This window comes from Solanum verrucosum, unplaced genomic scaffold (assembly GCF_900185275.1).
Source record: "Solanum verrucosum unplaced genomic scaffold, falcon-dt-bn FXZP01000103.1, whole genome shotgun sequence".
Taxonomy (NCBI): Eukaryota; Viridiplantae; Streptophyta; class Magnoliopsida; order Solanales; family Solanaceae; genus Solanum; species Solanum verrucosum.
The window spans coordinates 4,605,887-4,633,514 of record NW_026020048.1 but is presented as its reverse complement, the minus strand read 5'-3'; the positions used below and the strand labels follow the sequence as shown (position 1 = coordinate 4,633,514).

At 30.6% G+C, this 27,628-nt stretch overlaps 3 protein-coding genes across 4 annotated transcripts in view; 2 read left to right on the top strand and 1 right to left on the bottom strand.

Moving 5' to 3' along the window:
• Positions 1–27,628, top strand: part of LOC125821974 (zinc finger CCCH domain-containing protein 1-like) — a 325,811-nt gene that overhangs the window by 164,571 nt on the left and 133,612 nt on the right. The window lies entirely within an intron of this gene.
• On the top strand, positions 1,629–5,012 carry LOC125821964 (3-hydroxy-3-methylglutaryl-coenzyme A reductase 1). The gene is made up of 4 exons (XM_049501325.1): positions 1,629–2,709; positions 3,128–3,309; positions 3,404–3,750; positions 4,277–5,012. Exons 1-4 carry the CDS (start codon positions 1,682–1,684, stop codon positions 4,523–4,525), a joined length of 1,806 nt encoding a protein of 601 aa, XP_049357282.1. The 5' UTR covers positions 1,629–1,681; the 3' UTR covers positions 4,526–5,012.
• LOC125821972 (thioredoxin reductase NTRB-like) lies at positions 7,680–12,066 on the bottom strand. The gene is made up of 2 exons (XM_049501333.1): positions 11,019–12,066; positions 7,680–7,871 (listed from the first exon to the last, which is right to left on the bottom strand). Exons 1-2 carry the CDS (start codon positions 12,049–12,051, stop codon positions 7,801–7,803), a joined length of 1,104 nt encoding a protein of 367 aa, XP_049357290.1. The 5' UTR covers positions 12,052–12,066; the 3' UTR covers positions 7,680–7,800.

The window sequence follows — 27,628 nt, the reverse complement described above, 5'->3', positions numbered from 1 at the left end:
TACAAAGTATTTGGGCATCTAAAGTATGGGTGTTAAATTTAGTTGGACAAAATCTGGACAGGTTAATATATGCTAATTTACTAAATAGGTAAATTATTAATCCGGTCAATTTTCTTTTTAGACAAAAAATAGACTAAATGATGGGCCATAATATAATGTGTCCAACTCTTATTAAGATTTGTTTTTTTATATAATATAATTTATTTTATTTAATTATAAGATGAAAACTAATAAAACCCAAAAACTTTATTCAAGAAATTGATTTTGAAAAGATTTCTAAAGCTAAGTGGTTTTTTATTTCATGCAAAAGATGAACGTATAATGTATTAATTTCTTACCTCATTTTTCTAAAAATGAGTTACATGAAATTACTCATTTGCATGCAATACATGCGGTAATACCCTCCGTTTCAATATGTTTTTAAAAAAGGGCTCTTTCAATATATATATATATATCTACGATAATAAAAAGTTTTTTTACTCTTTTAAAATGTGTGCCCAGTCAAAATAGACCAAGATTAAAATTGAAGGAAGTATGTCTTTTAGTTGATCATTTCAACGTTTAGAAAAATACACAAATTGATACTCCCTCTGTCCCAATTTATATGACACGTTTCATTTTCTGAGAATCAAACAATTTAAGTTTGACCAAGAATTTGCTCATAGAATCTTCAAAAATTTTAAAATGAAATTTACATATTTGTAAACTAGGTAAAAAGTACTATAAGTCACAATAATTAATAATTCAAAATATTTAAAAGATATATAAAAAAATTTATGATAAAAAAAAAAATTGTTTGAATCTCAAAATCTGAAATAATTATGGTCATCTTTTACATCTTAAATATACATTCAATAATCTTATTTATTTTTGATGGATGAATTAAGATAAGGGGAATTAGTGCCCCTTTCAAAAAAGGGAAAGTGGAAATTAATTTTCAAGCTCAAAAGATTAAAAGGGTTAAGTGAGATTTACTCAAACTAAAACGAAGATAGTAATAAGAAATATAATTTTTTTAAAAAGGGGTGATAGTATTAATTAGTATATACCATATATTCCCTCCGTTCCTATGTATATGTCACCATTTTAGATTTCACGTTTGTCTATTCTACCCTTATTTATTTATTTATTTATTTATTTTTGCACTCAAGTTTTCAATCAATGAATATAAATTAGTTTAACCAAAGAACGTTAATTATTTACTTAATTTTTATATGTTGTTCAAATATATATTTTTAAAACTAATAACTCATAAGGATAAAATCAGAAAAATATTATAATTTATGCATTAATTTTATAAAATAATAAATATTATGGACCAACTATTTATAATAAAAATGACATATAAAAAATAAAGAAAAATAAATAGTACAATTTTTCGAATAAATTATATGAAACATAAGTACACAACAATAAATTTAACGATACAATATTATTAATCGTCCAAGCAAACTGGAAATAGCAGAGGGGCGAGCGAACAACACGCGGTGGGCGTGTCCCCAAATCGTAGCGCGCCAACCGCTTTTCACTCTATAAATACATTTCCTCAACTTTCGCTTCTCCACACAGACCATCACTGCTTAATACACAATATACTTTCTCTCTTTCTCTCATTTCTCTGTTTTTTTTTTCTTCTTTTCAAAACACCGGTGTTCCTACCGGAAAATCAACTAAATTTACAATGGACGTTCGCCGGCGACCTGTTAAGCCTCTATACACATCTAAAGATGCTTCCGCCGGCGAACCTCTGAAACAACAAGAAGTTTCTTCTCCTAAAGCATCTGATGCGCTTCCACTCCCATTGTACCTAACCAATGGGCTGTTTTTCACCATGTTTTTCTCTGTTATGTATTTTCTTCTCGTAAGGTGGCGTGAGAAGATCCGTAATTCTATTCCTCTTCATGTGGTTACCCTTTCTGAATTGTTAGCTATGGTGTCATTGATTGCTTCCGTTATATATCTTTTGGGTTTCTTTGGGATTGGGTTTGTTCAGTCGTTTGTGTCCAGGTCGAATAGTGATTCATGGGATATTGAGGATGAGAATGCTGAGCAGCTTATTATTGAGGAAGATAGCCGCCGTGGACCATGTGCTGCTGCCACTACTCTTGGCTGCGTTGTGCCTCCACCACCTGTTCGAAAAATTGCCCCAATGGTTCCACTGCAACCTGCTAAGGTAGCTTTGTCCCAAACGGAGAAGCCTGCGCCAATAATTATGCCAGCATTATCGGAAGATGACGAGGAGATTATACAATCTGTTGTTCAGGGTAAAACACCATCATATTCGTTGGAATCAAAGCTTGGTGATTGTATGAGAGCTGCTTCGATTCGAAAAGAGGCGTTACAGAGGATTACAGGGAAGTCATTGGAAGGGCTCCCATTGGAGGGATTTGACTATGAGTCTATTCTTGGACAGTGCTGTGAGATGCCTGTAGGATATGTGCAAATACCGGTGGGTATTGCTGGGCCTTTGTTGCTTGATGGGAGAGAGTACTCAGTGCCAATGGCAACTACAGAAGGATGTTTAGTGGCTAGCACCAACAGGGGTTGCAAGGCTATCTTTGTCTCTGGTGGCGCCGACAGCGTTTTGCTCAGAGATGGGATGACAAGAGCTCCGGTTGTCCGGTTCTCTACCGCCAAAAGAGCCGCTGAGTTGAAATTCTTCGTTGAGGATCCCCTCAACTTTGAGACTCTTTCTCTTATGTTCAACAAGTAAGTCCTTCGCTTATTTTTCTTCTCATGCTTACGTATATTCTTATTATTTCCTTTACGATAAATAGCTGTTCGTAGTTGGTGATTTTTTACCCTTTCCGTGAGCTCCCGCCTTTTCGCTTCCTTGTGACTCGAAACTAAAACCTAAAGGATGGTAGTATGTTTACCATTTTAGCAACCCGTTATTGGTGAGAGTTAGCATGAAACAATTAAGACAGAACATTTAAGTTTTGCTTCTCTCTTAATTCTATATTTTCTGTTACAAATTCTTTATTCACCCGCAAAGAGAAAAGAAATGATTTGTAATTTCTAGTATCCTAATTGAAAGCTTATGTTAAAAGTTACATGTCATGTGCATTTTATTCAATATTATGTTTTCAAATTTTAAAATTTGTTTCTGTAATGGAAATTTTTGCAGATCAAGCAGATTTGCTCGATTACAGGGCATTCAATGTGCTATAGCTGGTAAAAATCTTTATATGAGATTTAGCTGTAGCACTGGTGATGCAATGGGAATGAACATGGTATCCAAAGGTGTCCAGAACGTTCTGGATTACCTTCAGAGTGAATATCCAGACATGGATGTCATCGGCATATCTGGTATTCCATCTATCTGTTAATTTATTGTTTTTTTTTTTCCTAACTTGATGCTAGAGATGTTTATTTAATTGGGAATCATGTGAAATATTGACAGGGAACTTTTGTTCGGATAAGAAGCCAGCAGCAGTTAACTGGATTGAAGGTAGAGGAAAATCAGTAGTTTGCGAGGCAATAATCAAGGAGGAGGTAGTGAAGAAAGTGTTGAAAACTGAGGTTGCTGCTCTTGTGGAGCTGAACATGCTTAAAAACCTTACAGGGTCAGCCATGGCTGGTGCCCTTGGTGGGTTCAATGCTCATGCCAGCAACATCGTCTCTGCTGTATATTTGGCCACTGGCCAAGACCCTGCTCAAAATGTTGAGAGTTCTCACTGCATTACTATGATGGAGGCTGTAAATGATGGCAAAGACCTCCATGTTTCAGTAACTATGCCTTCTATTGAGGTATACAACCAACATGTGCTTTATTACTCTCTCCGTAGCATATTATTTATCAATTTAGAAAATCAAGATAAAATTAGTTACATTTTACCGTTACAATTAAAATTTTGAAAGTATAATGATATTTGTAAAGTTTCAAAAGAATTTCTATAGTAGTAATGATTTCTTAATGGACGTTTAGAGGTGAAAGTGAACAACTAATATGAAACAACGGTGACTAGTACTACTAAGTATTGAAGAGAGGGTGCTAGGTTTTAACGAAGTGCATGCAGGCTTTGATTTCATCAGATCTATATTTTAATAGTAGTAGAATAAGTCCAGATGAAATATTGACATGTAGCATCCTTCACATTTAATGAGTGAGACCCTGTCATTGAAGTGGGGTGTGTAGCTGGCAGGTTAGGTCATGCCAGAAATATTAATAATGTCCTCAGTCCATAATTAAGTGGCATGCTAAGGAAGAGACAAACTTGCACATGTTTTATACATACTCATTTGTCATGTCTTATACTGTATGTATGAATTTCAGGTTGGTACAGTGGGTGGTGGAACTCAACTTGCATCACAGTCAGCTTGCTTGAACTTACTAGGAGTTAAAGGTGCAAACAGAGATGCACCAGGTTCAAATGCAAGACTCTTGGCCACAATAGTAGCTGGTTCTGTTCTTGCTGGTGAGCTATCTCTCATGTCAGCTATCTCTGCTGGCCAACTGGTTAAAAGTCACATGAAATATAATAGATCTATCAAAGATATTTCCCAAGTAATCACTTCCTCTTAGTGACTGTGAGGAGATTAATTAGCCCCCCACTTAATCCTCTACATCACCACCCCTACTATTACTATATTCCAATAATAAATAAAAAAATAGGAATAAAATTTTCACAATTAGGGAGATCTAGAAGCAGAAGCAGAAGTAATTTGAACCAAAATAAGTTCTTCTTTTATGAAAAAATAATGTGGAGAAGAAAAAGACAAGTTGGAATGTGTTGTATGTATTCTTTCTATGAAGCCATGTGAGGGTGTAGGGTCTCTTTGTTTCTGCAAATATACTGTAGATGTTAGGTGGGAAGTTACCAGTGTCCAGTGGGGGTTAAACTTGTAATTTACTCTCTTCTAAACACTTGCCAACGAAGATGATCCATCTTTTCTGTTGTATTGTTTGTAATTTAGGGAGTGTAATCGCATTTTAATATTTACTCAGAAACTCTGCTTTTGTATATGATTTGTCTTTCTTTATTCAATCATTTTTGTTTGTTTACTCTGGATCTATGTGCCTAAACACGTTTAAAGTTGATGGACCTGTCATGTTCATGTGAAGATTAGTTGTATTTAGGGTCCTGAAATCACCACTACTACTATTTAATTAACTAAAAATTATTCTAATTCACAATTATGGATCCAAGTCTGAAGAGAATTTAAGACAGAATCATTTAGGCTATTCTTGGTTTATATTCGCATTGCCTGGATCTTGTTTAAAATATTCTAAAAGACGCGGAATGAGATTCATTTTACCTGGACAATGAACAAAACAATGTGCTATTCTCGTAAACTATGACTTTATTTCGGTTTTTGGCTCTCATATGATCACTCAACGAGTAGTTCACTTAAAAAATTACTTAATTATTTTGTTTTGTTGACTCGCATCACTTGGCGCAACCAGCTAAAACTATATAGGTCAAATATATACCCTTTTATTTTATCCTCATTTTCTCCTAAATCATCCTTTCTCTCTCCCTCTCACAAAATTATTTTACAATTAAAAAAAAAGAGTATCACAGTAGTGTTTAAAGGAGTATTATCAGATCTGGAACCATATCATTTTAAGTTGTTTTTATATATTTGTATTATGATTCTTTTTAGTACAAAAAATAATTAACTGCTTTCTTTTGCTCTTGATGATTATATTGAAAATTTAGATTTGCGCAGTGGATCTTGAATAACTAATTATTACTTTGATGAAATCTCATAAATTCAGATCTGCACAGTGGATTCTTAATTTTAATTAATAGTACTGCTGTCTTATTTCATTTTATTTAGATCCTATATACTAGAAATAAATGTTCATTTAGCAAATCAACAAAGAGTTTTTACTTAAATAGTAGAAGTCAAATTTCTGCTGATGAAAGGGAAAAAAAAGAGTCCAGAATGATTATGGGAAGATCCAAATTTGCTGTCAAATTTAGTTTAAATGATTTAGATGTTTTGTTCTCATTATTATCAATTAATTAAGTAGTCTATTACTTCCTTTCAATTAGTGATGATACATCCTATAAATCTTATAAATAAATAAACTCTCCCTATTGTCTCTATGATTTGTATTTCTTATATAACATAGTTGAATCATTATTGATACCAAAGGGGATAAAAACAAACGGATCGACTTAAGTGGGGGAGGGGAGGATCAACAAAATGATTAACAAAGGATATCATGCTATTTATAACAAATCTAGCTTAAAATAAATACAAAAAATTGTCAACAAAATGAAATGGAAATATAATCACCTAAAATGGTAAAGTAATATTGTGAGTAAAATATCAATAGTTAAGTGATTTTTGAGTTATAGAAAAAAAGAGTTTTTGAATAAACAATCCTAGTTGATTGATCATCTGAAAAACTAACTCTTACGATGACTTATACCCATACATGACATATTTTATTTATTTTCTGTTGAATAATCTCGTAGAGAGAGTACATATACTTGAGTTTGATGCGGCCTATACTGAAAAAAATAGTTATATCAATGATGAAATGTCAGTTTTTTTTTTCTTTTATTGTGAACACCTTGACTAATACCAAAAAAAAAAGTCTAACCCTAAATTGGAAACTAACTAAATTTTGTAAAATTTGTGGGGACTCATGGGAGTAATAATAATCATGATGGGTGAGGATCTTTCAATATTGAGTCAACAATTTATTCAGTGGTGGGACTGCTCTATCCTTAATCAGAGATCTCGTGTTCGTACTTTGAGTGTGAAGAAAATCAGGTTTGAAGCGTCGCCCCAAATAAGACTTGTGTTGGGCGATTCAAATTTAATCGAAACTCCAATACAAACTCCAGACAATAAGAGACCAAGAAAAAAAAAACCTAAATAAATGTTTCTAGTGTTTTTTCACCAAACTTTGCATCTAAATGAATGCCTTAACTTATCGATTCACCTACTTAGCCATGACTATGAGCAAACAAACCTAAATAAAGTGGACTTTAATGTATTCATAGCTACAAGATGCAAAATATGCGGAATTAAAATTTAAGTTAGTACGTATGAAATACTATTTGTAAGTAATTACCAGTCATTGGATTGTCACATTGATGTGAAACTTAAATAAAACATGAATATATACTCCCATCCTTTTATTTTACTTGTTCGTGTATTAAAAATAGATATTTCATTTTTATTTGAGGTTCTTGCAGACTCAATTTCTGAGATCACATCGGAAGTTAAGACTTTACTGTCAATTGTCATTTTGAAGAAGGATTAATGGCTGAATAAAATGTGATAAAGGCCAATTAAGATATGTTGTAAATGAGACGTAATAATGGGAAACGTTACAAATATCAATTGCAACATTAATATTTGATTTAGAAGTAATAACCAATCAATGACTGTTTAATGTATAAACATAAATATTAACCGTTAAGGCTATAAAGTCAATGTAAGTGCCTATGTGTCATTAACAATTGAATTATTTGATATAGTTACCATCAAGCTTGTTGCAACTTCATTATAAACCTTAACCACAAGGAGCTTGGAATGATCATTAAAACGAAAAGAAGAAATCACATAATCAATCCATTTATGTTGATCTCCAAGCTATCATATTTGGCCAAACTCTAATTACTAAGTTGAGTTCATTGATTGATGGATGCTTCGACCTCATTGTTTAACAAGGGACGAACCATCGCTCAAATAATCACTTAATAAAAATATACTATATTCTTTTCAATCATAAACATTAGTGAGGAAACAAATTCTTAATACATACATATCAAATCAATCCAGACCTTTGCAACTCTAGTACAAGAGCCACTTCAATGGAACAACACAAAGCAATCAATCACTCTTTCCCTCTTGGGCACCGATTTCTTGCAAGTAATGTTCAGCATCCAAAGCCGCCATGCACCCTACAAAAGCATGCCCCAAAAGAAAGAACAAAAACAACCTTAAGCCATATGTTATCTCGAGAGGAAGATGCGGAGTCAAGACACAGTTTGTTGCACTCGAAGATCAAAGTGATAAACGAAGCAAAAACACATGGATATAATCATCACAAGTACCAAAGTAACGAGTGTCAAAGATGTTAAGGTTATCAATACCAGTATGCCAAGGATGCTGAAACATATAGCAAGAAAATGTTTTAAAAAGAAAAAGGCCAGAGGCACAATTTAACAAAATAAAAATCTAGGCACCAAAGGCAAAGATACCAACGTTACAAAGCACACCCAACAGACATCAAATTATCTCACAAGGTTCTCCATATGTACACTGCATCCAACAGGCATCATATTTCTTTCACAAGTACATAAACATAATGTAAAATGCAATGCTGAATGGAAAAGGCCAATAGAACATTGTTCAAGAACGTAAACCTAAACTTAGTAGGATCCTTGAGACACATTCCTGTAAATTAGTAACCAGAAGTGCAGGACTAAATAAAATATGTGAAGCGTGCAAACAAGTCCTACAATGTACACCATAATCATCATCCATATACAATCATGTCTCCCAGAAAATCACAACACCTCAAGACAGAACTAGAGTAATAATGAATATGAGTTGCCCAAATAAAAGGCCCATATCATTTCTGTAGACTATCAGCATCTGACATCATCACAAACTAAATCTTACAATTGAATAAACCTTTTTTGAACTAGAAAATCAATATTGACTATAACACATCACAAGGACAACTCTTAAAACTTGAACACTGAGTTTTTATTTTTATAAGAGAAGCTAAATAGGCAACAACAAACCATAGACATCTTTGTGGCTATAAATTATCTCATTAAGGGTAAAATGAAAAGTTTAAAGTTAAACTGTTACAAAATATAGAAAGATGTTTTGGGGACTGACTAAAACAAAAGAGTAATACATAAATTGGGACCAAAGGAGTATTTGCTTTGCTATCGCTCTGTCTGAGATATATCTTTAGGAGCTAAATCCTGCCTTAGAATGGTAAAATAGTTGGGGAAAGACCCATTCTTTTGTCATAAAACATCAAAAGCAGAGAAACAAGTCCTGCTTCTTTCATCACCAAAGAGTCCATTCGTGTGATGCATTATCAAAAGTTCAGATTCTGGTTGATGCTAGTATTTCATTAGTACGATCAACATTGGTTTCAAAGGATGGAAATTTTATGATTATAGTTAGTAAAACATGGGGTCACTAACTCTTGAGTCCGGAACCTATTTGAGTGACAGAGAGAGAAAATTGACCAAAATAAGCTACAATTCTAGAAAGTAACTAAAATAGGGTTAGTGTAGTTTTTTCTTCCGTTTTACACAAAAAATATAAACGGCAAAAATTAGATTGTTAACGTCTATATTTTAACATAATATGGAAAAAAAAAAATCCACTTTATAGAGTGTAACTTAACTTTTTCTTACACTTCATAAAGTGGAAGAAAAAAAATTGCTTTACAAAAAGGAAATTTTTACATTTACACTAAATTATGTCTCTTTATGCAATTTTTGCAGTTACGATAGTTTTTGGACAAATATACTCAACTTTTGGTTGAGAAGACATTTTTTCTGATTGAAATGAAGAAAAATAGAATATTAAAGATGTTGAAGGTGCTATGTTTGATCGTGCTTAAATAAAGCTTGGAGGAGTTTTCAGATTAAAAACAATAAAAATGCATAATGTAATCATTTTTTCCGTTTTCATGATATGTCAAATCAATATGATTGTATGAAAAACACTACAAAAACTGCATAAAGAGACACAATTTAATGTAAAATGTAAAAAATATTCCTTTTTGTAAGGTAGAATTTTTTTCTTCCACTTTATAAAGTATCAAAAAAACTTAAACTTTATCAAGTGTAAGAAAAAGTAACACTTTATAAAGTGGAATTTTTTTTTGCTTTATGTTAAAATATAGACGTTAACAGACTAACGTTTGCCATTTATATTTTTGGATAGAACGGAAGAAAAAACTAAACTAAGCCTATTTTAGTTACTTTCTAGAATTGTGGCTTATTTTGGTCGGTTTTATCTCTTTAGCTCAAAAATAGGTTCCAAACTCCTAATTCTCTTACTAACTTCCCAAATATTTTAACAATTCATAAAAGATAGTTTAGGATAGACTTTCTACCTAGCCAAAAAAAAGGGTTAACCTAAGCACTTGGAAAGATACCATATCACAGTCTGCCGAAAAAATTGTATTTTTTTTCAAAGAACTTTCTACTTGGATTGGTTTCATATCAAGGCAACTTTTTTACTAAAATTAAAGACAAGCAAGAACATTAAACAATGAGAATTTTAAAGTTTCATAAATCGTGGTAAGTCTAAACCGTGATTAGGTCTGCTCCCCACCCACCCCACACAAGAAAAAATAAGCACTTCTCTAAATACTACTTAACTAAATCATTATCAAGTAATCTATTTTACGAGAAATTCCACCTACGATACCAAAATCAAATTGACACAGCTAAGCTGGTGGTGGTTCTTTGTTCTTCTTCTTCCCCAAATATTACACCTCTTTTTCTTCTCCATTAGCAGTGCAGCCTCACCTCTGGAATGGAGTCCTTACCCTAAAACCTTGTCAAAGAACATTCACACTTAACTACAAGGATCAGAGAAACAACCAAGTGATACTTTAGGCGGCATGGTGCCTTGAAACCCTCTAAGACATTCTCCACAGTACTAGAACTTTCTTTATATCAGACTTCCATTCCATTCATTCTAGCTTTCAGTAGTTGAATACTAAACCATTATAAATGTAAAAAATATCAAACAAGAGTGTAACACAATAAAGACAACCATAATGTCACTAGGAGGTATTCTATTTCTTCAGCAAATATACAGACGGCATAGCTGCAATGAGTGCATTCTCTACTTTGTCGATACAGCTAAAAGTTCTCTATACAAATGAAACATGTGACTGTTAAAATTTTGGGCCAATATCAATAAAAACAAATGTCTACAAGCATGTTTTCAAGAACATCAAAGGGCATCAGACTAGTGATAGATATTTAAATTCTAAAAGGTTATAAATTACAACAAGAAAAAAGTAGCATGCATACTCAGGCAAACAAAACCAAACCACTAACCTGAGCCAGCAGCAGTAATAGCTTGCCTATACTTCTTATCCTGCACATCACCAGCAGCAAAAACACCCCTAACACTGGTCAGTGTCGTCCCTGGCTTAGTTACAACATATCCATCAGAATCCAACTCTAATTGCTTATCCAAAAACTTGGTAGCTGGTTCATGCCCAATGGCGAAAAACAAGCCTGAAACATTCAAATCAGAAACTTCTCCTGTAACAATATTTTTCACCTTCAATCCACCCAAAAGCTTTTCCCCATAAGCCTCCACTACAGTAGAATTCCAAATCACCTCTATTTTAGGGTTACTCAATGCCCTATTTTGCATTATCTTCGATGCCCTAAATTCATCCCTCCTATGAATAATATACACTTTCGAACCATATTTAGTTAAAAAATTAGCTTCCTCCATAGCAGAATCTCCACCACCAATTACAGCTAATGGCTTATTACGGAATATCGGGGCAGCGCCATCACAAACGGCGCAAGCTGATATCCCCTTATTCCAGAAGCCATTATTGCCGGAGCCGGGGAATTCAAGCCTCTTAGCTACAGCACCAGTAGCGAGAATAACGGCGTCAGCTAATACAGTCCTATCATCAGAAACAACTTTAAAAGGACTTTTAGAAAAATCTACTTTAGTTACCGTTTCAGTATAAATTTGTGTCCCAAAACGAATAGACTGCGCACGACACTTTTCCATAAGCTCGCCGCCGCCAATACCTTCGGGGAAACCAGGAAAATTCTCAACATCTGTGGTGGTCGTCAGCTGACCGCCGGGAGCTATGTCGTTAGCCATCCATCCTTCGAAAAGGATCGGCTTCAGCTCCGCGCGGGATGCGTAAATGGCAGCTGTGTGAGCTGCAGGTCCACTCCCGATTATACAAACGCTAGTTTTTAGGGTTTTATGAATGTCGTCCATGGAGGAAAATTTAGGGGAATTCGCGGCGGCGGCGGTAGTGAGGGTGGCGACGGGAATTAGGTTACAGGCTTTTTTGAAAGTATTTAAGAGTTTTGGCCAACAGTTGCCGGTCATATTTTTCCTTTGAATTTGAATGGGTTGAAAGTTGACTTTTTGCTTGTTGTTACTGTTTAATATGAATATGAATATTTGAATGGTAATGTGTACATATGATATTGGAATTATATAGTTTTGGAAGCAAAACATATTTGGAATCCAACTACATGCTTAACTTAGTTCAATATCTTATTTGGAGAATTAAAGCCCAAGTTATTCCATATTCATCCTGATATATATATATATATTGGCGTTTAAATATGATTTTTCCATTTAATTAGTAGTTTATTAAAATAACACAATTAGTTTTTTTTGGAAAAACATAATTTTCAATCTTAATACAAAATTAATGGAAAGTTACATTAAAAAATGCAGATTATTATTATCTATGCGTTGAAACAAATCACAAAACGTCTAGTTTTTTAAAAGTCTAGCAAAATCATAAGTTTAAACTATAAACTATAAAGGTTGATCACATGTATTTTGTGATAAAACGTAAAAATGTGAGACGGGTCCTAATAAATATTATAATTTTTGCTCTTGATGCCCATTGCTTTTCTTTGCGGGAAAAAAAAAAGGAAAAGAAAATTGTTAATAAGAATTAAGAAGTGAAGAAATAAAGAAAGAGATTAGCTATCTTAATGTGAAATCTAGGAATAATGAATGAATTTTCTTTGGATAAGGACAATTCAAAGAATCACATCCAAATATACTATGATAGATTATAACTCATATCTCATAAAAAGAAATTCTTTGGCTGCTACTTTGAGTTATCTGATTCCAAATAATAAACAAGAATGTCACTTTTTTTTTCCAACAGAAGGATGCGTACGTATACCTACTTTCTTTATTTTCATATTATATTAAACCTTCAAAATACGATGGATTGACAAATTCAACTTTTCTAATTACAATCTACTAGTATTTTTCAGTTTAAAATGTGATGGTTATGTTTGACTGACTCCGTTGTTGTTTGTTTTTAATTACATCGCTCATTTGACTTGTCAAAGTCTAAAACAAATAACATAAATTTTGGAACATCTTCATACCCTCGAAAAAATCAACAATATACATAATATTATATCGTCCATTTTTTAAAATTTTCGGGGTGTCTTCCACTTTTCAGTTCAGAGAAATAGAAAGAGGGGTTGCTAGCTTGAGTCAATAGACTGTTTTTTTATACCTTTTCTATAAGATCTACTTTCAGATCGAGCCTAAGTTTTTTAGTTATTTAAATAAGTTTGGTCTAAGGTCGTTGCTCTTTGCCACCTATTGACAAAGTATGTCGATGGGTAAGCATTCCCTTGCAATGGTGTGGGGATTAGAGGTAAAACAAAATTTTATTTTCACGGTCAAACGCCTGGGGTGATTAAAGCTTTCCCATCAGATTTTCTCCATGGACATAGCAATGTGATTTAGACGTGATTGGGCCGAGGAACACAAAATGGAAGTCCAGCTAAAAGAAAGAATTTTAGGCCCATACGAAGGGCCAGATCCCCAGACAAAAGAAGGAAACAACTTCACAAATAGCCATGTAGCAAAGTGCACTGCTTAATTTAATTCTATTGTAGCCAGTTTGCTATTCGTTTAATTTGTATAATTCGTCTGATTGTATAAATTAGAATTTTGTATAATTAATTAATTTTTATTTTTTTCGGCAAATTTCAAAAATGAGTAATTTATTTAAAAAATAAAAATTAAAAAAAATTGTTGAAATTTTTGAATTTAAGGCTACTATATTTATTTGTGATTTTTTGGCGTTAATTTTATATTTTTTTCATATTTTTTATTAATCAATTACTCATTTTCGGGATTTACCGAAAAAAATAACAATTTTAAAAAATTGTTGAATTTAAGGTTACAATATTTATTTGTGAATTTTTGGCATTAATTTTATTATTTTTTTCATATTTTTTATTAATCAATTATTAATTTTCGGGATATACCGAAAAAAATAAATATTAAACAAAATTGTTGAAAATGGGTCGGGTAGTTTATTTAAAAGGGGGTTGATTTATTGGTCGGATTAGGTGTTTATGGGCTCGAATTTTTTTAGGGGTATAATTGATCCCTTTCCATTTTAATATAAATGTCATTGGTAAAGTCAAAATGACATGGCAATTCCATGTGGCATTTAAAGAAATGAAAAATGAGTTGGATATGTCCAGCAGGCCAACTAACGCCCATAAGGGCATATTTAGACCAAAAGTTGGATGGCGAGGGCATGAGTGAGCCAAACTTTAAACGGAGGGTATATCTAGACCTTTGCGAATAGTTTAGGGGCATATTTGCCCCTTTACCCTTAATTCTATTGTGATTTGCAGTCATAGTTTCCTCAAATTTTGCTATTCGTTTAATTTGTATAATTCCTCTGATTGTATAAATTAGAATTTTGTATAATTTGGTTTCTGATTGTATAAATTCAGAATTTGTATATGCTTACCCTCGCTATTTGTATACGATTTATGAAAAAATCACAATAAATTACCCTATTTGTATATCGACAAACGAAATATATAAATGGAGTTCTAAAAAAATTCTAAATGTATAAATATATAATCTGTATATACCTACCATATTTGCATATTTGCAAGCGAAATTTACAAAGGGTGTGAAATATACAAATCGCAGCCTCCATAGCAAATGAAACTATAGTTATGAAGCGTAATTATCAAAGTTATAGTTACAGAGTCTTATTATGTCTATTATGTTTGGTATTTCTCAAATTTTCTCTTAATTTAACATTTAGCTCATTTGCATTTCAATTATGTTCACAAGTCAATGTTGATTGATTTCATTTCCAACCTTGACAATTTACTCCTGGTTTTCTTCTCTGTCATGTGAGTCTACATTTGCAAAACCTACTACACCCATAATCGTGATTCGTGGCTGACATGTTGCTATATCTACATACTTTATACATATAGACTATAGTATATATTATTTGATTGCTCAAATGAGATCTAGTGCTTTATATGTTAATGAAATGATCCTCCATAAATATTAGTTAAACAATGTTTACCAACACAATCTTCATGTATCAAATGAGCATGGTTGACGAAGTCATGGGCAGAGCTAGAGGGCAGAAAGAGATTATTTAAATCTCATTCATTAGAAACATTATATTAGATAACGCTGAATATATACTTCTCTATAGAAAAGAGAAATATAATTAAAGGTGATTATCTATATTATTTGGTGATGTAATGCTTGCAAAATTGTATTTGTTGAAAAAAATGAAGGATAATATTTCATAATCATTTTTTTTGTGATAAATGTCACCATCTTAATTAGTTCAAGCTTTAGTTGAGCCTTGAACTTTCTAAAGTTAGTTTCCTTGAAGTCAAATGTATTTAATTGAGTTTGTATCATAATATCGATAAATTATATTTAGACATTACTTTAGTTTCTAAAGAATTTATGCCTTATCAAACATAAATTTGATTGTTAAAGGATAAAATCTAAAACTAGCTCGTTTAAAGGTCAAAATGTCGTCCTAACTTTTTGAAAAATGCAACTCTCTATATATGTTGGCTAAGAAATAGCCTTTGCCCACTCTAATCTGCTTTTATCAGAGTATGAAACCTAATCTACTTAGCTAAAACCAAAAAAGTCAGTGAGCAAAACTGATGTGAAAATGATTAAAGGCAAAGAAATACTAAAACCTTTATCTCATCACCAATTAAAGGAATCAAAAGTGATTGTCATTATGGAGACATTTAACTAAATCAACTTTTCTAAAGTTTGAAAAATAGGATGGCGCCATAAAGTCTATATGTTCAGATTTTCAACCCCTAAAAAAACAAATCCTCAACATCTTTTTTTATTTTAAATTTCTCAATTTTTTACTACTTATTTAAAGTTAGTCAAATAAAATGGCCTTGGGTTAGGTGGTCAGCACATCTTTCAAATCTTTATTTGGTACCTACTACATTAATAAGATTGTCACTCCCAACGTGAAGTTATAATATGAGTAGTTATCAAATTAATCACAACATTAATGCCATAACACAAGGTTCAAATTTGAAATTTGAATACTGAAAACTGAAAACTTCTTCATTACATCAATTTTTAAAAATATTTTTTAGTTTTTCTCCATATGCATATTTCAGGGGGAAACACAAGGACAGACAAAACTCTGTCCTAGACTCCTAGATACAGAAAATAAAATTATATTATTTTATATATAAGGATAAAATGATCTTTCTTACCACTTTCAAATGGAATAGAAGAATATAACTTTTTCAAATCTGTTGTAAAAGATATACAAAATTAAAATTAAGTTTGTAAATAATTACAAAATCAAGTTTTTATTGGGGTAGAGTAAAAGGTGTCCAAATATAATAGGTAGTATTTTTTATTAACAAATTGAATAAAGGTGTCATATATGTTATTATGATAAAAAAAAAAAAAACTAAAATTATATATAAGATCCGTTCACCTTTAATAAGAAATCACTTATTTAAAGTTCGAATGCCAAGTATTTTCCTTGTTAATGAGTTTTGTGAATGCTTTCCTTTTAACGAGTCTTACCCTAATGAATTCAGATTAGTTAAGTCTCCGAGCCACGCGAAAATATCATATGAAAAAACAAAAAGATATGGAAAAAAGAAAAACTAAACAAAATCATAGCTCAGGCAATTTTTCACCTGAATTTTTTTGATTCTAATGTACACTAAAACATGACGGAAAAAACCCCAAATACATATGAAGTGATAGAAGTAAAAAATAAAATAGAAGCTCCTCAACATATACTAAACTAATACTTTACACAAGAAACATAATTTGTGTTTCTCTTTTTCTCTAATTAATTACTTCTCCATAGCTAATTGTAATTAACAATTAATTTCATGGCTGATGAGAACTGGTTTTTCCTCCATAGAAAGTGAATTCCTCTTAATAAAATCCAAGCAATCAGCTATAGCTTCTGCATAAAACGAATTCGAACGTCCGTACGATTTCAATCTATAATCACAATTACTTTTGTTATAATTTCCATACATAGCATAATCTGCTTGTTCGCTCACCAAATTCTTGTTGCAGCTTCGTCCATTAAATTGATCGCGACTATCTTTCGTATCGTTAAAATTCTTCTTTAGTAAACGAATGGCGTGTCGATAGGATGATCTCCATGATCTGCTGAAGAGTCTGCACAAATAGAGGAATTTAGCACGGAGTCTTTGTACTGAGAACCTTCTGGAGTTTAGCTTAAAACCTCTTGTAATTCCACAACACCTTCTTCCAACTCTTTTATAACTCATATAACCCATGATGAGAATTTTTTGTTGAAAATATAGTGAGAAAATTTTTTTTTTTTTTTTTTTTTTTTTTACTTGTTATGATGAATGAAGATTTGAAGAAAGAAGGATTTTATAATTAAGGGAAATATTTTAGTTCAAGTTGGTATGGAAGGAGAGAAGTTGGGAGATGATGGTACTTATATATATTGGTTGGGTTTTGGGGGAGGGGGGTGGGTTTGATGGAAGCTTTTAATTTGGAATATTGGTCTAAAGCGGAGGTAAGACTTAAAAACAGACTTGACGGGGAGTTTGTGGTAGAATGGTAAGTATTCTTTTATTTTTAATCAAAAGTCTTGAGTTTAACTCTCATTGGATACGAAGTCATCTAGAGTCTTTTTGGATATAGAATCGTCTTTGTTAAGGAACGCTTTATTTTTCAATGTGGACTTCTCGATGCAAATTTAAATTTAATTAGATTTCAATGTATGTACCAATGAGTAATAGCTGGTATAATATATATATATATATATATATATTTAGGTCCGTTTAAAAAAAATAAAAGTATCAGCAAAAAATTACTAATATTAAAGTAACTTTGAGTAATTTGGTGAAAATAACAAAGCTTTTTCTTATTTTTAAAAATTTTGTGTCGATCAAATGATATTATGTAAATTGGGACGAAGAACGTATATGAATTTTGATAAATATTTTGAAGTATATTCTTTTCACTATATAGATATGAGAAGAATCACATTTATAGTATTTTTATATATATAATTGTTGACTATTTCACTTTTAATTTTAAAATATTAAATTACTCTATTTTAATTTAGTTATGTAAAATTAATTAAATTGACTCTTAGAAAAAAAACCTAACAATTATTTTGGGAAGGAGGGAGTATTTATATATATTATCCGCAGAAAAATAATGAGGGTATGATCTCAGAAGATTATCATAATCGGACTATGTATAAACAAGATTTTCTGATTATGTTAGTATTAATTATGTAATATTTAATGGGTTAATTCTAAGGGTCGGTTTGGACAAAATTCGAGTTGAAGTTGCAAACAAAAAAAATTGTGGAAGAGACATTGTGTTTGTATAATTGGATTCCAATATGCCATAAAAAAAAACATTTATATAGTCTGGCCTTGAACTTTAATATTCGATATTTTTTGGGAAATATTGGAAAACTTGTTTGATGAGTCTTTTAAAGTGAAATAAAACATATTTCTAATTCTCTTTATTCAAGTATAATTCTGGTTCAGAAATGGGTGCATATTTACAACTTATAATATAAATTTAGTAGAATTCACTAACTCTCGCGATATTTTTTATAATATTTAAAAGATCACTTATTTAATATGTAATATGTATAAATCAGAAATTTAGTCCTTTTTGAGCTCATAAACTTTAAATTTTGTTCAAATACAACTTAAATTTTTAAATTTTATTTTTTAACTTTAATTAAATACTATCCAAAAAAAGAGTTAAAATTATAATTAAGATTAAACAAAGTAATTTTTTTTGGTATGGTGGTGGGGTTGTAGTAAAAAAGTCTCTGTTTCACAAATTAATCAAGTGACTGGAGTGGTTGAAAGATAAGATAGGCATAACAATTTAAACAACAAAACTGATGATCTAACTTCAATCATGCAATAGACAAGGGTCCATTAATTAATTAATTAACAATTAATCTCGATTTCTTAAGTCTAATTAGTCTCACAAATTTGTCCCATCAATTGCATAGTTTACTTCAAAGGCCAAACCTGTCGGTAAAATATTCCACTAAAAAAATTATTATACTACTCTTTATATGGTCTACATTACTTTTATAACTTGATGATGATTATATACAACTAATATTCCATCATCAAAAAAAATGGACGGTACAAGTGACTTTCAAGACATTGGTGTAACATAATATTATATGAAAACATGGTGCATATAATAAAAGTGGTGAGCAGTTTCTAACCACAAAAATGCAAATAAATAATTAATTAACTCATAGATATTATTTATATTGTGATAAGAGGACAAGACTGCATGCATGGACAATATAATTAGTAACAATATATTTTTAATTAATTACAAGGATTTAGTATTATCGATCACGATCCAAAAACAGAAAAAAACAAAAAAAAATTAAGTTAGAGATAACTTTCTTGAATTTATTAATCTAGTGATTTGTTTCTTCTTTCAGTTTCTAGTTCTCTGTGTCATAGTTAAATATTGGGGAAAAAAACATTAGTGTAGTGGATGATTTTCCTTTATGTACTATTGCCTAGTAAAGTAGGGAACTAATTTTTTGTTGTTTTGTGTTTGTTGTTTGATTAAGGTAATCTAATTAATAAGATTACTTATAAGTTAGTATAATAATACTATAATAGTCATGCTTAATTGCAACAACTATATATGACTTGTATGGTTTATAAAGGGCTGGATGAATCTAGTAGAGTCCCTTAAAGAATTAGCGTGCATATTTTCACTTTCTCCGTTTGTATTTTATGTCATTTAAAAAATAATTATTAGTATGAGAATTTTATTTATATTAATTGAACTTCTTTTGAAATCTTTTTATTTAAAACATCCGACCACCATTCTCTAAGGGCTTGAATTCTGCTTTTGAAATGCCTACTATTAGCTTAGTTTACAAGCTCTATTGAATTACTTTTGCTATATGCACCTAAATGAAGTTACTTTCCGATGAATAGTCTTAGGTCTTAAGAAATGAGCTACAAAATCTGTGATTAATGTTAAGGGTGAAAGAATTTTTTTTTAATTATTAAAGCGATAAATAAAAATAAAAAACTATATTTATATGGAAAAAAAAGTAAGCCAATGAGTTATCCTTTAGGATGGATGTTGTTCAGTACTCTCTAGCTAGTCTGCTTAATTTGGTCAGCACCCTTGAAAATAAGACCCGCCTTGGGTAAATACATTTATAATTAGTTCAATTTATTTTAATCCGCAGCATAAATTTAGCTCAACTAAATTAATTGATTTAAACTAAATATATAATCCAAATTAACCTAAAAAACCTTGTCATAATATTTAAATAAATCATTTTACTTTTTTAATAGTTTCAACTCATTTTGAACCGTCTAAACTCGAATCATTGATTCTTTCAGCTGTTGTGGCTGTTTGCTAGTCTCCATGAAATATTAAAGCAGTTAGCCGTAAAGTCATAATCTACAAAAGCACAAATTGCGGGGAGCTTGACAAATACATGCATTTCCAATTGCCAATTCACTAACTACTATATGTACTATGATACCTCAATTCATGACTAAGCAACATACATATAACACTCAGAAGATCATACTATAAAATTAATAATAATATTAATGTGAACTCAAAGCACATGTAGGTTACCCCCTTTTTTCATTTTCTAGGCAAGTTTTAGGTGAAAAGGCTAGGTCCTTTGTACATCATATCATCACTTTTCAAACCAATTGAGAAGTGGCATTTCAAGATGGAGGCCAAGTGTCTATGTCCAAAACCAAAAGGGAACACATGTATCAACAAAATGTAACACAATAATAATAAAATGACAAATTAATAAAACAAAGAGGAAATGTTTGCAAGTTGATCAGTCTCATGAAGACCTACATGTTCCAAAGTTTGGTCTCTTTGTTAGTGTGAAAAAAACACAATTCTTGCTACTTGCTACCAACTTATATATCTTACAATTATATAGGATTTGAAATTAAGATTTGGTTGCATATTTTATGTTTTGTCACTCTTGCACATAAAGTGGCTGCCACTCATCAGTCTAGTGCAGAGCAACTTTTTCATTATTTCATGTTTGATATTTATATTGGAGTCTGACTAAATTTAAATTCGTGCATTATAGGTCTATTTTGTGGAAGCGGCTCTTCCAACATGATTTTTTCCATTTCAAAAATATCAAACCCTAAACATCAGTGGTAGATTAAGAATTTTCATTCAGAGGTTCGGAAAATAACAAAAGTATAAACGTACGAATAAGACAACAAAACACAATTCCAAAAAAATAGCAGTATATAGTTTATAGATACAAAAAATTAATTATGTTACAAGAGACTGAAAAGTGATTTAATGTTAGGCTTTGAGAATGGGATCCTTCGATTTTTTTGGACTAAAAATATAATGTTGACAATGAGATTAGAACCCTAAACGCAGGGGTGGAGCCAAAAATTTCACAAAGGGTGTTCAGAAATAGCACAATAAAAGTTCTTTTTAAAAAGTAGAACTAGTGAGGTTCAAACACACAAACACTTCCTCTTTTCAAGGAGATGAAATCACTGGGCTATAGAAGTTTGTTATGTTAAGAGTGTCCAAAACATGTTATTTAATCATTTTACTTGTATATACAATATTTTTTTTCCGACGCAGGGTGTCCAACCATGTGGCTACGCCACTGCCTAAACGCCAGGGTCGGTTTTTATAGAGATCTATCACTACACCACATTTTGCTTCTTGTTTGTGAGAGGGTTAAAATTATATATTTTACCGAGAAGGTTCGGATAAACCCCTGACACCCACGTAGATTCGCCCTGCTAAACATCTACCTAAGGTGGAAGAATCTCATGTTGGTATAATGTAAGTTGCGAGTGAATCTCTTCGTTCTCGTGTTAACGCAGTGACAATAATGATATACAGCAATACTAACTAATTAATTGTACATACACTGCACTTGATAGATTTATTTTCATTTCCACGTACATACTCCCTCTATTCATATTTTGTTTTTCTCTTTCAGAATAAGCTTTTACACGTCATTTATGATAAGATTAGTATAGAAGATAATTTGATTAATTTATCCTTCTTCAGCACATTAATCTATTTTTAATAAATAATTTTAAAAAAATTACGTGCCTTTTAGTTTTAGATTAAATAATGAAGTGTGCGATGTTTCAAAAATACTTTATTTTTTCTTGACATTTAAAACATGACAATTAAATAAAAATACAAAAAAGTAATTTTTTCTTCATGCGTTATCTAGCTAACATTTGTATATAAATTTTGGATCAGATTTTATAATCGATCATAAATTTGATTAGATTTTCAAATATTTTTATGTTCCTACAATTGACTTAGATCGGTTTTTTGGGACCTTCATTCAAAAAAAAAAACTTTATTACGGAAGGTAGTACTGTTTGAGATATTAATGAGGGGACAGGGATTAGAAGTAGCATAGAAATCCTTGTCCAATGTTTGATTTTAGACATGTATTACACTAATACTATACAAGCAAATTGGAGACTGATTTGAAGTCCTTGTCTAATGTTTGAAATTTGGACTTACATGTTAGATAATTTGTCATCATTTTAGTCCTAATCAAGTGCATTATATATAATCCGATATTTTTAGTGGCAAAATAGTTAACTCCATTCACTTTAATTGTTATTTTAAGTGGATTTTGAAGTTAACAAATTAGAACACGACGTGACGTGCCATGTTTTGATTTATTTATTATTGTCCATTAAAGAACTACCACAATTAGCAGGCAAGAGGACCCCCTTATTGATATTGACTGACATGTCAATTAGCATTAAGTTGGCCTTTTGCATTTGGTTAAAAAACTTCACATCCAATCATACTGACTTATCATTGTTATGATATTTAATAATAATATAAAAATATAATATTAATTAAATATGAGTATAATTTAGTGGAAAAATTACTTTTAATTTAGGGAAAATTGTATATAATAGCAAACTATTAATTCAAATTAAATGTTATAAATGTAGTTTGATTTAATTGTATCTCATAGCAAATTGTTGCTATTTCACCTCTCTCCTGGTGAATCTCGCTCGCCACTCACGTTCTCTCCCTCGCCTCTCTCGTTTTTTATACAAACGCAAGTGTATAAAGTACGTTTGTGTTGGTATAAAGCGACAGAAAATTGTATATATGCATATATTTTCGTTCCCCTCTCTCCCCTCTCCCAGATCTCGCTCTCTCACTCACCTCTCTCACTTTATACAAAAAACGCAAATTGTATAAAATGTGTTTGTGTTTGTATAAAGCGAGAGAAAATTGTATATTTACATATATTTTTGTTCCCCTCTCTCCCCTCTCCCAGATCTCGCTCGCCACTCTCCCAGATCTCGCTCTCTCACTCGCCTCTCTCACTTTATACAAAAATGCAAATGTATAAAATGCGTGAAAATTGTATATATACATATATTTTCGTTCTCCTCTCTCCACTCTCCCAGATCTCGCTCGCTCACTCGCCTCTCTCACTTTATACAATTGATCTTTTTGTATATGTATACCAAAGCAGATTATACAACTGCTTTCTTTTATATATGTATAGCGAAATATACATATTTATGTTTGCTATGGAGCGCAATTATGCAAACTTTGTTATAACATACAAATATGAATTTTGTGTTTGCTATATGTGAAAGTTGCTCTTTAATTTATGGATAAACTACCTTATTAGACATACATCACTACTATATATACTAATATTATCTTTACTTTCAAACAATTACATATATTACCACTTTAATTTTATATCATTTATTAATATATTATTTGAAGATACAATTAGATACCCACATCCCTTAAAACTAGGATGGATTAATTATCTGCTTAATTAACTCTTTCATTCCAAATCAACCACTATCTCTTAATCCTCCCTCCCATATTTATCACTCAAATTTCACCATACAATTTCATTCCAACAATAGCTAATCTACTCTCTTCTTCTCAAGATATCATCACCATGACCAACAAATTCTTCTAAACCCAAATATTATTTTGTATTGTTCATTTATAATGAGATCAAATCAAAGTAACTGCTACAGAGAAAACTTTCAATTCAAAGTGGGTCTTGATTGTTTGTCTTCGAAAGAAATGAATCTTAGTTTGATTATGTTATGCCACAAAGCAAAAGGATCAAAGAGAGTATTGTAGAGAGTTTTTGTTGTTGGTGTTCTTTAAGGCTTTCTTTGGTTATTGTGACATTGATGTGGTAGTACCAATATTACTTCAATATTGCCCTTGAAACATGTGTATCCAATAAGTAGTAATCTTAATTAAGATCTGAGTTTGTATTTTTAGTAATGGGGGTATCTGAACATGTATATGTATCCACCATTTAAATTCGGATGCATGATTTTTAACAACACCATGATATTAATGATACGACATACTCTACAGTCGTGATTTGCTCTTAAATTTATGTGTTTCAGCTACATTTCATAGTTAGACACACATAATTAAATGTATATGCTTATTATGTATTTGAGATACATGTTTTTGGATATAACTTATGAAATTCAGATACACATAATTAGATGTATATGCTTCTTCTTTTTGTATATTCCATATTTAGATACACATAATTAGATGTATATGCTTACTATGAATTCGAGATACATGTTTTTGGATATAACTTATGCAATTGATACTTGATACATCAAATTAATACTAGATACATATAAAAGATACATGAAATTAATATTAGATATATATATAAATAGATACCTTAAATTAATACTAGATACGTATAACAAATTAAATACATGAAATTAATGTTAGATACTTCTATGATACATATGAATGTACTTGTATGACACTCATGCATCTAAGTGTTTAGTTTATTGGATACATCATATATTGATAATAGATACATCACATTAATGAATTTATTATTTTAAGAGTAATAATTTGAAATTAATCAAATTTACATTACCAAGATATACATGTTTTTATCTTATATTAATAATATTAATGAATTTACTATTTCAAAGAATAATAAAATGAAATTAATTATCTATGTATTTTGAAAATCCTCAATTACTCCTCTAATTAAGGAAATCAGTTACAACCAATTAATTTAAATAAATAGATTTTGTATCTCAATTTTAAAATTCGACAGATACATGTATCTCATGAATTCAGACTCATGTATCCAAAGCATGAAATATGGTAAAGGAAGCAATATTTGAAACTATTGGGAATCTTAATAATTAAGAACTAAACTAGTGAGATTTATGTGATTTTTCCCTTAATTTATTATCTTCTCATTTTTGAAGTTTGGGTTGAAATCAAATGGGCCTAACAGTTGCATGCAGCATTAAGCTCCGAAGGACAATCTACTGGATCGGCCCAATTCTTTCTCATGGCTTCAAAACCCAAATTTTATGGCTCAGTTTTAATTTGAGAAAATTGTATGAAATAACAAACTATTAATTCAAATTAAATGTTATAGCCATAGTTTATTTTAATTGTAATTCGCAGCAAACATCTCATTTTTTTGCCATCTGATTTGGTATATAATTACTCATTTTCGGTATATAATTAGCCATTTTATACATTTTGGTATAACATTTATAAAATGCGTTTGTCTTTGTATAAAGCGAGAGAAAAATATATATACAAATACAAATACATATATTTTTGTCTTATACACTTATAATTATACATATACATATTTTATTATACAAATTACAATGTGTAAATGAATTTATACAAAACTGAACAATTTGTATAAATCTAGATGTTTTTAGCGAATTATACAAATCAAAAGCTCCATAGCAAACAAAAAATTTGTTATGGAGTGTAATTATGCAAACTATAACTATAACATACAAATATGATTTTTATGTTTGCTATATGTGAAAATTGCTCTTTTAATTTTGGGAAAACTATCTTATTAGACATGCATCCATATTATATATATACACAAATTCTATATATACTTTCAAATAATTATCTATCGTTCCACTAATTCTAATTAATAAAAGAACTCTGAGCTCACAATTTGATTAAAAAAAAAGAATTTATTTTTTTGAATTTTAAATTTTAAATTAATTTGGTAGGTAGTTGATTTTGTGCATTTTTCAAGGACATCTTCCTTTTTTTTTTCTTTTTTTTTATTGACAGTTGTTTTCTTTCTATTTTTTAAGATTTTTTTATTAATAAGTATATACTATTAGACAATTAAAAAAAGAGAGGTTCTATCCATATATTGAGGAAGATACACCTAGATACATGTATGTTTGCTACCATATACACTAAAATAGGTGAGAGATGAGCGAGATAGTCATGTATCCTAGATATATGTGAATCCCACTAGATACATGTTGTTTGTTGTATGTATCCAATGTTATTTACATGTATATGGGATAACAAATACAAAGGAGAGTGGCGAGCGAGATGGGGAGGAAGGGGAGCGAGATAGTCATGTATCCTAGATAAATGCGAATCACACAAGATACATGTTGTATGTATCCAATGTTATTCACATGTATGTGGGATAATAGATACACAGAAGAGTGGCGAGCCAGATTTGTCTACGCATCACAGATACATGCAAATCCACTTAGATATAGTGTATCTAAAACAAATTAGACCTAATTTTGACCTTATATATATCGAGAACACGTATCTGTACGTATTTAAATGCACTAAACTCTGATAAAATTCGTAATGTTACAAATTGAAATGTATCTAATAATTAACTCCTAAACTAGTGTAATTTTTGTAAGTTTTCCTTTAATTTTGAGTTTTTTGTCTCCATGGCCATGGCTAAAGCTTACTCTGCGCAAGAATGTTGATGACTTCTTTGTGTTGCCTTACCAGTGATGTGAGTTTGATTAGTATGTAGAATGAAGAATGTAGATGCCCCATTTGGAAACATAAAAATTATAAAAATAAACTTACAAAAGTAGAATGGAAAGCATACGCAATAAAAATGAAAAACACGAACATTTAGTAAATTATAAAAATAAAATTACAAATGTAGAATGGAAAACAGGGACAAGAAAAATGGAAACACTAACATTTAGTAATATTAGATTTTAGATGCTATGAATATTACAAAATGTTCGTGTTTTTCATTTTTCTTGTCCCTGTTTCCCATTCTACTTTTGTAAATTTTATTTTTATAATTTTCTATGTTTCTATTTATATATATATATATATATATATATATATATATAAATATATATTAGATTTTAGATGCTATGAATATTATACTAAATGTTCATTAAAATAGATCATCAACCTTTGTGTGAGAAAATAAAATATTTTAAAAAATAAAATTAAAATAATTTTCCAATTACATGGGGTTAATTTTTAAAATTATTTTAAAATGATTTATATTTAATTATTATAATTAGTTAAACATATGTTTTTACTGTGTTTTCCATTCTATGTTTGCAATTTTATTTTTATTTTCAATTTCTCTCTCTCTCTCTATATATATATATATTCTCTCTCTATCTATATATATAGAGAGAGAAATTGAAAATAATATATATATATATATATATATATATATATATATATATATATAGATTATAACAAATAAAATACGATTTTTATAGTGCTGACACATAAACATTTTTTCCTC

Bases quoted from the DNA above. Each gene is read 5' to 3' on its own strand.
- LOC125821972 (XM_049501333.1), bottom strand. From the start codon at position 12,051: ATGACCGGCAACTGTTGGCCAAAACTCTTAAATACTTTCAAAAAAGCC. The intron at 7,872-11,018 runs GTTAGTGGTTTG...ATGCTTTTGTAG, and splicing joins TATTACTGCTGCTGGCTCAG to GGTGCATGGCGGCTTTGGAT.
- LOC125821964 (XM_049501325.1), top strand. From the start codon at position 1,682: ATGGACGTTCGCCGGCGACCTGTTAAGCCTCTATACACATCTAAAGAT. The intron at 2,710-3,127 runs GTAAGTCCTTCG...AAATTTTTGCAG, and splicing joins CTTTCTCTTATGTTCAACAA to ATCAAGCAGATTTGCTCGAT. The intron at 3,751-4,276 runs GTATACAACCAA...TATGAATTTCAG, and splicing joins TAACTATGCCTTCTATTGAG to GTTGGTACAGTGGGTGGTGG.